At 50.3% G+C, this 8,340-nt stretch overlaps 2 protein-coding genes across 2 annotated transcripts in view; both read left to right on the top strand.

The window, feature by feature from the left end:
* DHDDS (dehydrodolichyl diphosphate synthase subunit) overlaps positions 1–2,306 on the top strand; it is a 38,667-nt gene extending 36,361 nt beyond the window's left edge. The window contains 1 exon segment of the mRNA NM_001131595.1: positions 306–2,306. Within this exon segment, the coding sequence (NP_001125067.1) occupies positions 306–326 (21 nt within the window). The 3' untranslated portion in view covers positions 327–2,306.
* Positions 2,307–3,517: 1,211 nt separating this feature from the next.
* Positions 3,518–6,993, top strand: HMGN2 (high mobility group nucleosomal binding domain 2). Its single transcript, NM_001132303.1, is given in 6 exon segments — positions 3,518–3,642; positions 4,507–4,551; positions 4,727–4,756; positions 5,109–5,159; positions 5,596–5,691; positions 6,134–6,993. Coding segments are annotated over 6 exon segments (273 nt in total). The 5' UTR covers positions 3,518–3,627; the 3' UTR covers positions 6,170–6,993.
* Positions 6,994–8,340: the final 1,347 nt, after the last annotated feature.

The raw sequence follows: 8,340 nt of genomic DNA, 5'->3' as shown, positions 1-8,340 counted from the left end.
CCAGTGGGGACGCCCAGCTCCGAAGGACACGCTTGCACAAACTCTCGGCCAGACGGGAAGAGCGAGTCCAAGGCTTCCTGCAGGCCTTGGAACTCAAGCGAGCTGACTGGCTGGCCCGTCTGGGCACTGCATCAGCCTGAGTGAGGCTGGCCACCTGCCACTTTGCCCTGCCCTCTGCCTCCAGGGCTCCACTCCCCTTCCTTTTCTTGGTGAAAGGCACCTCCTTTCCTGATAATGAATTGTGTTCCCTTTGCTTGGCTGGGGAGCCCCCCAGGCCAGGTCTGCTGGCCATAGATACCTTTGGGCTGCCAGGGACAGGCTCCTGAGGAGGATTGAGGGTGAAAGTCTCCCACGAGTACACTAAACCTAGGTCTGGTCACCAATAGGGTTTGGAGAGCAAAGGGCCACAACTCTTCAGCTGCCTGTCTCTTAGATGCACTTTCTTTTTCCACCAGCACATCCTTCAACACACAGAATTTCAGGGAAGAGTTCTCCCCAAAACCCTAGCTCTTTACCCATCCATTTTAGCCTTCCACCCAGCTTCCACAAAAGATTTGGCTCTACCTTGGATCTGCTAGTAAATAACTAATAGGCAGCCAGTTATTTGGGTAAGGAAAAAAGGGGCGGGAGAGACAGAAAATTTGCCCATCTGCTGCTCCTCCCCCTTGGCTCTCCACCTGGGATTTGCTATTGAATCTCTACCCTCTCCCACCACGCTGTACTGATTGCTCACTGAAAGCCTCAGCACCCGCAATGGTGCACAGAAGCCAGGCGGGCGATTACAATCCAATTACCTATTGTCGACTCAGCCCACACAAGCTTTTCTCCTCCTCTTGCAGGGCATGGGGCCAGGCTCCACTCCCAAGTGAGACTGGCCCCCTCCATGGTACAGGGTAACAGAAGGGCCTGCAGGCCCTGGTGAATCGAATCCAGCACAGGCCTTCTCCCCTGTAACACAACAGGACTGAGCAGAACCAAACACTTCTTCCAACTGACTCTGCTCCCTGCCCTCACCATCTCAAACTCTGATTCCCACTCCACTCTTCGAGGTTTCTCTCAGCTTTTTGACCTGGCTCCCTAAGTAGGCCCCTAGATGATTTATTCTTGGCATGGCAAAGCTTGTTCTAGGTCCTCTGCTTGTGAGGGTCAAAGCTGTGTCCTTTCCCTTACCTCCCTCTGCCAGGACTTGCTGCAGAGCTGCTGAGAGGATTAGTGCCTTTGAAGAGCTGTCTGCCTGAGCAACTCTATTTCAGGTGCCCCACACCGGCAAGTAGCAGCCAGCAACACCAACCAAATGCTACTCTCTTTAGTAAAGTCCATTTTACTTTTTTTTTTTTTTTTTTTTTTTGAGACAGCATCTCACCCTGTCCTGGCTGGTCTCGAACTCCTGACCTCAGGTGATCCGCCGGCCTCACCCTCCCAAAGTGCTGGGATTACAGGCATGAGCAACCGTGCCAGACTTCCCATTTTACTTTCTGCAAGCTGTTTCCCTAGCAGCTCCCTCTAGGGGAGAGGTGAAATCTTGCAAGCTGTAGCAAGAGCACACAGGAAACCCCTAACTTTCCTATGCCCCACCCCCCTCTTCCCCTTTCTGTCCCGGGATACCTGGCGGCAAGAGACTTCTTGGCTATTGTCCATGCTCCCAGAGTCAAGCATAAACGCCAGACACGGCGATTGAGAAGCCAATCAGTGAACCCTTTGGCAAAGCCCCCATCCACACCTGGCACTCCCCTCTACCAATCCCTGGCACAGGGTTCCTGGAGAGCAGGTGCTGTACATTTTCCAGCTTTACAATGGGGCTGTTGACAGCCATAATTAGGGAGGCATGAATTATGCGGCTATAATGCAGAGCCCTACAATTAAGGCGGGAATGAGGGGCTGGAGGCAGCAAACGGAATCTGCCCTATGAGCGTGGCTGTTGAGTCCTGTCTCCTGGGTCTGACTTTCCGTAATATGACTGGGGTACAGTAGAGGTGATTAATGGGGCTGGCATCTCTCTTTGGCCTGAGGTTCTGTATTCTGGGAAAGGTACACAGGGTGGAGTAGGGAGAAGCTGCCCCAGGAGGCGATGTAGGGGTGGAAAGAAGAGGCAGAGAGGTCGTCGTCGTCGCCCAGCAGCAAGGGCTGCAAAATAGAACTCGTGGTTGCTTTGGACAGGTATGATTTGTAGAAGCCAGGTTCAACCCTTGCCTCAAGAAATCAGATGGGACCAATTTAGTGTCCTTCCACCTGTGAGCCAAGCCCCCATCTGAGGACATCTATCGTATTGTGTTCTGGGTCTCAAATAGAATTTTTAAAGATTCTCAGATGTAAAACTTGTTTGCTAACTGCAACGGAAGAACACCTTGTTTTGCTGCTGCAATTGCCTACCCTCCCTCAGGTGCACTTGGCTAGCTCCAACACCCTGGCTTTGGACTAGGGGGCACTGGAAGAGCCCTTTTGCCATCACACCACCTGTTCCTCTACTTGTTTCCTAATCCCTGGGCGCTTTCCTCCACCCTGCTTTTCCTCGCGCAAGTGAAAGGCAGCCAGCTTGACAGTGTGGAAGGAGGGATTTCGCCAGCTGCGGCTGCAGTGCCCAGGCTTGGTGGCCGCGTCGGGTTGGGGCAGCTGGGCAAAATGTCTCCGAGAGGGGTAGAGTGTAGGGGGAAGGGAGTGCTGGTAGACCTCGACGGCCGCTCTCCACCATACTGTGGCGGGGTCTGGAGGTTTGGGAATACAGGGACCTTAAGGGAGCCACCCGACAGGCGTTGGGGGTGGGGGCTTCCGTAGCATTTGGGGAGGCGGCTGCGCAACGGGTGCTGAAAGGACAGCTCCTACCTGACCAACGGCACCCAAAAGGCACCTCTGCATGGAAAGTCTCCCCCTGAAACCCCTAGCCCACCTCGAGTGGGACCGTCTTTCAGGTGAGGTGCACGAAAGGCTTTCCCGAAGTGGCAGCTCGGAAAGATGCACGTCCGGCTGCGCCAAGCTGGTTTCCCCGCCTTTTTCCCACTTCGGCGTCAGCCTGGGCCCTGGGAACTGCAGCCTGTGTCTCCAGCCGCGCTTCCTCCTGCTTCCAGAGGAGCAGGACAGTGCAGCCAGGCTTCGCAAACCCCTCTTCTGGGGCCCCCAGCGGGAGCAGGAAGGAAAGCCGCTGAGATGCGCCCTGAGTGTCGCACGGCTTGGAGAAGTGGGTTGCTGGGTTGCATAAGGTGGAAGGAACTTGCTAGTTTGCAAAAGACAGCTCTTGGCGGGAGCCGGAACCCAGAGCCCGCCGACTCGCGCACCCCTCCTCATTTACTGCCTTCGACGCGCGCCTCCCCGACTACGCCCCCACCCCCTCGGCGCGCAGCCGTCTCCGCGCACTACCCCCCCCTCCACACACCCCCCTCCTCACTCCCTCCAGAGGAGGTGAGTTTAAACCCCGCCCACGTGACCCCAGCTGGGCCAATGAACGGCGGCGGGAGGTGAAATCCGGTTCTAACCGGTCCGGGGCTCCCAGCGCTATAAAAACTTTATAAACCCCCCGGAGCCCGAGCAGTGTGAAGAAGAAGAGGCAAGAACGACCCCCGGACCGACCAAAGCCCGCGCGCCGCTGCATCCCGCGTCCAGCACCTACGTCCCGCCGCCGTCGCCGCCGCCACCATGCCCAAGAGAAAGGTACGTGGCGCGAGGGCCCCAGGCGCCGGGCCGCCACTGCCGCCACCATCGCCGCCGCCGCCGCCTCCCTGGTGCAGGGAGCGAGAATCGGCGCCGAGCAGGAGCCAGCGCAGCCTCCCCGCGCGGGGGCTCGAGGCGGTGTCGGGCAGCTCGGGGCTAACCCTGAGCGGCTTGGCTGCCCGCGGGCGCCAGAGGCCATATTGGAGGAGCGGCGGCCGCGGCGGGAGGAGCCATGTTGGCGGCTGTTTATCCCGCTCTCCTCGGGCTCGCCGCCCCCGCCCCGTGCCCCCTCCCCCATCGCCAGGGCCCCTTCCCTCCCCTCCCTGCGGGCGGGCAATTCAAACCCGAAAGGGCGGGAAGGCGGCGCTCGGGGTTGGCGGGCGGGGGAAAGCGCTGCCGCCAAAAAACCGCCGCCGTGAGGGGGCGGGGCTTGTGCAGTATGGCCCCGCCCCCTCGCCCACGTTCCCGGCGCACGAGACGCGCGCTGCCGCCGCCCACGAGTTCTCGAGCTGCGCGCGCCTCCCTCTCCCGCCCTCGACGGCTGCCATAGCAACGGCGCTGGGCTCCGCCTCCGGAGGGGGTTTGTTTGCGCCATCTGCAGCTGTTGCTCCTGCCTGGCGCGGTGGTGCGGGCTCGGCTGCCCTTCCCGGCTGCGCCCGGGCTCAGCCCTCGCTTCTCGGGTCGGCGAGCCGGGGCTCCTGCGCGCGCTTCGTTCTTATACGAACGTCGGGCTCACTCATTTGTTTATGTCCTAGAAAAGTTGTGTGGACAACTGCTTTAATTTTCATTGTTAGCACTCTAAAGTTTAGGAAGTGACTAGGAACCACCTCAAAAGCTGCAGTTTTTTGTTCTTGTTTCTTATAGGCTGAAGGGGATGCTAAGGGAGATAAAGCCAAGGTGAAGGACGAAGTAAGTTATTATCTCTTCAAGGGTCAAAGCCTTGGACTAGCAGAGGCCACTGGACTCGGTGATTAACCGTAACCTGTGTCCTGAATTTACACTTCTATAATCTAGAGCAAATTGATACCAAACTTTCAAAGCGACTTACCTGTCCTATTTCTAACTTTCTCGTTGTCTTTAATAGCCACAGAGAAGATCCGCGAGGTTGTCTGCTGTAAGTGTATGCTTTTGAATTTTCGTATTTGTCCCTGAAACTAAAAAACATCAAAAAACAATTCCCTTTGCTTCCCATGAATCATGGTTAGTGCCTGGTTTTGAATCATTGCCTCTACTTGGGACTCTTGCTCCTTTGGGTTTTGCTGGCTCTGAAATTCTGATGCCTGTAGCCAAAGTGGGACATTTGAGTGGGCTTCTGGAGATCCAACATTCTAGAAGAAAGCCAACCACCAAAACTTTGAGGAGGAGGAAAAACTTCTCTACCCTTGGTACTTTTGGTTGGTTGTGGGTGGTTTTCTTCAGTCCATTGTGCTCATGTTCACTTTTTCCTCTCTTCCTGCCAAAAAAAGAAACCTGCTCCTCCAAAGCCAGAGCCCAAGCCTAAAAAGGCCCCTGCAAAGGTAAGTGCTAACATTGGAACTGATCATATTCACAGAATGAGGACTGTCCTTAGTGCCTTAACTTAATTAACATAATGGTGCCTCCATTAATGGAGATTATAAACTGTGTGGATAGCTTGCCTCGTCCCTGTCATTCATAACGTTGGTTTCCTGATCAAGAATTCTGTCGTTAGTTTGTAGGAAAATCTGCATTTAAATATTAAATATCCCAGGGTTTAAACTGATTTATTTTTCTGTTACTTAGGAAATTTTAAGTACTAAAGATTATAGCAAATTACAGATAATTTAGCCTAGTTTTGATCAGTTGTTCTTGTCAAATGGGTGAGGGTTTGTGTTTTATCTTGAGTAAACAATCCTACCTTGTGCAGAACTTTGCAGACCATACCTTGGTAATATGAAATGGGGAGAAACAGTTCTATTTTTTCCCCTTTTTCAGAAGGGAGAGAAGGTACCCAAAGGGAAAAAGGGAAAAGCTGATGCTGGCAAGGAGGGGAATAACCCTGCAGAAAATGGAGATGCCAAAACAGACCAGGTATAACTGCTGTTTCACCCTTTGTTAGATTTGCTCATTCAGTTAGTTGCTGATATCAAAAATTTAATTGCCCTTTTGTTGTATCACTCCAAATGTACCATTTGGTCCAGAGTCTGCTTGTAGCTTTCCTGTTAACTTAAATCCTGGATTCTTGAAATCTCTACTGTCAGCTGAAGGGCATTGTGTTTTATACTACATGAAGTTTTCAAGCTAGGAGTAACCTCAGGTCTTCTGGTGTTCTTCCTACCTCAATTTTACAATGAGGCCCAGAGGAGAGGTGACTTAGCAAAGTTACCTAGTAAGTCATTCTCAGAAGAAATACTGAGTCTCAGGACCTGAAAACTGAACTTTGGCCTGGGAGCAAAGTGATGCTGTAGGTGGAATGTGAACAAAGATAGTTTTGAAATCTACGCATTGCATTAATTTGTCTGTTTTCTTTTAGGCACAGAAAGCTGAAGGTGCTGGAGATGCCAAGTGAAGTGTGTGCATTTTTGATAACTGTGTACTTCTGGTGACTGTACAGTTTGAAATACTATTTTTTATCAAGTTTTATAAAAATGCAGAATTTTGTTTTACTTTTTTTTTTTTTTAAAGCTATGTTGTTAGCACACAGAACACTTCATTGTTGTTTTTGGGGGAAGGGGGGCATATGTCACTAATAGAATGTCTCCAAAGCTGGATTGATGTGGAGAAAACACCTTTCCCTTCTAGTTTTGAGAGACTTCCTCTTGGCTCCCAGGAGGAGGGATTCCCTGACTTTGACACACATGGCCACCTTGGCACAAAAGCCTTGTGGTATGGAAAAACAAATTTGTTTTTATGTCCTCTTCTCCCTTTCCATCTTTCAGCATAGACTTAACTCCCTTAAGCCCAGACATCTGTTGGGACCTGACCCCTAGTCATTGGTTACCAGTGTGTCAGGCAATCTGGACTTTCCAGTGATGCCACTGAGATGGCACCTGTCAAAAGAGCAGTGGTTCCATTTCTAGATTGTGGATCTTCAGATAAATTCTGCCATTTTCATTTCACTTCCTGAAAGTCAGGGTCGGCTTGTGAAAAGTTGTTAAACAACATGCTAAATGTGAAATGTCAACCCTCACTCTAAACTTTCCCTGTTCAGAGCATCAGATGAAGACTTCATTGGGTTTTATAGTGGCTTTCTGATTTTTGGTAGTCCATTGAAGAAGGGAGTTTGAAAGTTGTTGTATACTGTTAACGATTGTCTGCCCATGTCCTGCCTGAAATACCATGATTGTTTATGGAAAGTATCTTTAATAAAGCTGGATACAGTTTGGCTTGGAATGCTGCCTCTGATCTTTTCCCACAAGTGGGGTAACCTGGTTTATCCAAGTCTCTTGGAACAGGGTACGTTCTGCTTTGAGGTACTCCATGTACAGTCTAATGATGATTTTTCACTGATTTATAGTCAGTTTCCAAAACACAGTGCTAGGTGCAGTTAGGAAGGATTCCAGGAGTAGACTTAGCTGATGGTGAAAGGCTGGGAGTATGGAGTGATTCTGTACTTGGTTATGCAGCATTCCCTGCAGTGTTTGTTTTTTGCATGACTCCGAATACATGAAGTGTAAAATGCAGATTTTTGGTAGATCTGAGGTTTTGGCTGGGTAGCTGACAGGAGCCTCTCTACTTCTATCTGCATTTGCAATCTCTATAAAATTAGCAACTTAATAGACTAATGTCAGAGAGTGTCCCTGTGAATGTGTACAGAATTGTCCATTTGTAAGGTAGATGACACTTTGCTCCTAAGTAGACCTGCAAACAAAGACAGAATGGGGTCTTTCCTGATTAGTTTGGAGATGCGGAGAACCCCATGTTTCTCTAAGTGAAATGGCAAGAAGCTATTTGTTAGAATATGGAACTGGTAACAAATTCATGTTTCACCTTGAATTTGCTTTCACAGACCTCCTGGCTGTATTGTTGGACAGGAATAAAGTAAATTGGAGACTATAATTGCTTTGTCCATTCTCTTAGTCAAAAAAGTATCGCTGTTAAGTTCTTGAGGTTTTTTGTGTATTATCTCTCAAGTGTTGAGATGTTTGTGTAATATATGTATCACACTCATGGATGAGGAATCAGGCACAGGTGAAACTTGTTGGAGGTTATGTGTACATCTAATGAGCAGCAGAGTCAGGATTCAGACCCTCAACTAGACAAAAGTCATTTCTGACTTTTATTCAGGATAAAATACCATTTGTCCATGTAGCCAGTTACCAGCCATTTACTTTCATTATTGCTGCAGTCATTCATTCTAGGTTGTAGATGGGTAATTTTTATTCTAAAAGTGGTGTCCTCTTCCAGAGGAAACTTACAGACATCTTAGAGTGGTCAGGGGTGATGGGCTGGTGTTTGAGCAGAGGTTGCAGAATATGAGAAAGTTATAGCTGGGGTTCTTTGTGAGTGGTGAGTCCGCTAAGCCCTGGGCTATGCTAGCAGCTCTGCCTCATGCTCTTTAATTTTTGAGTCAGTCCTGTGAGATACAGGTGTAGCCCCATTTTGTAGTTGAGAGTGAGGCTCAGATGTGAAGCGACTGGCTGAGGTTAAACTTGATAGTCTGTTTTTTACTTATTTTCTGGCCCTCTTCTTGTTGCCATATAATTAGGATGAGTAGGGTAAGCTTGAACTTTTTGGAGT

Source organism: Pongo abelii, chromosome 1 (assembly GCF_028885655.2).
Source record: "Pongo abelii isolate AG06213 chromosome 1, NHGRI_mPonAbe1-v2.0_pri, whole genome shotgun sequence".
Lineage (NCBI taxonomy): Eukaryota > Metazoa > Chordata > Mammalia > Primates > Hominidae > Pongo > Pongo abelii.
This window is presented reverse-complemented; position numbering and strand designations above follow the sequence as displayed.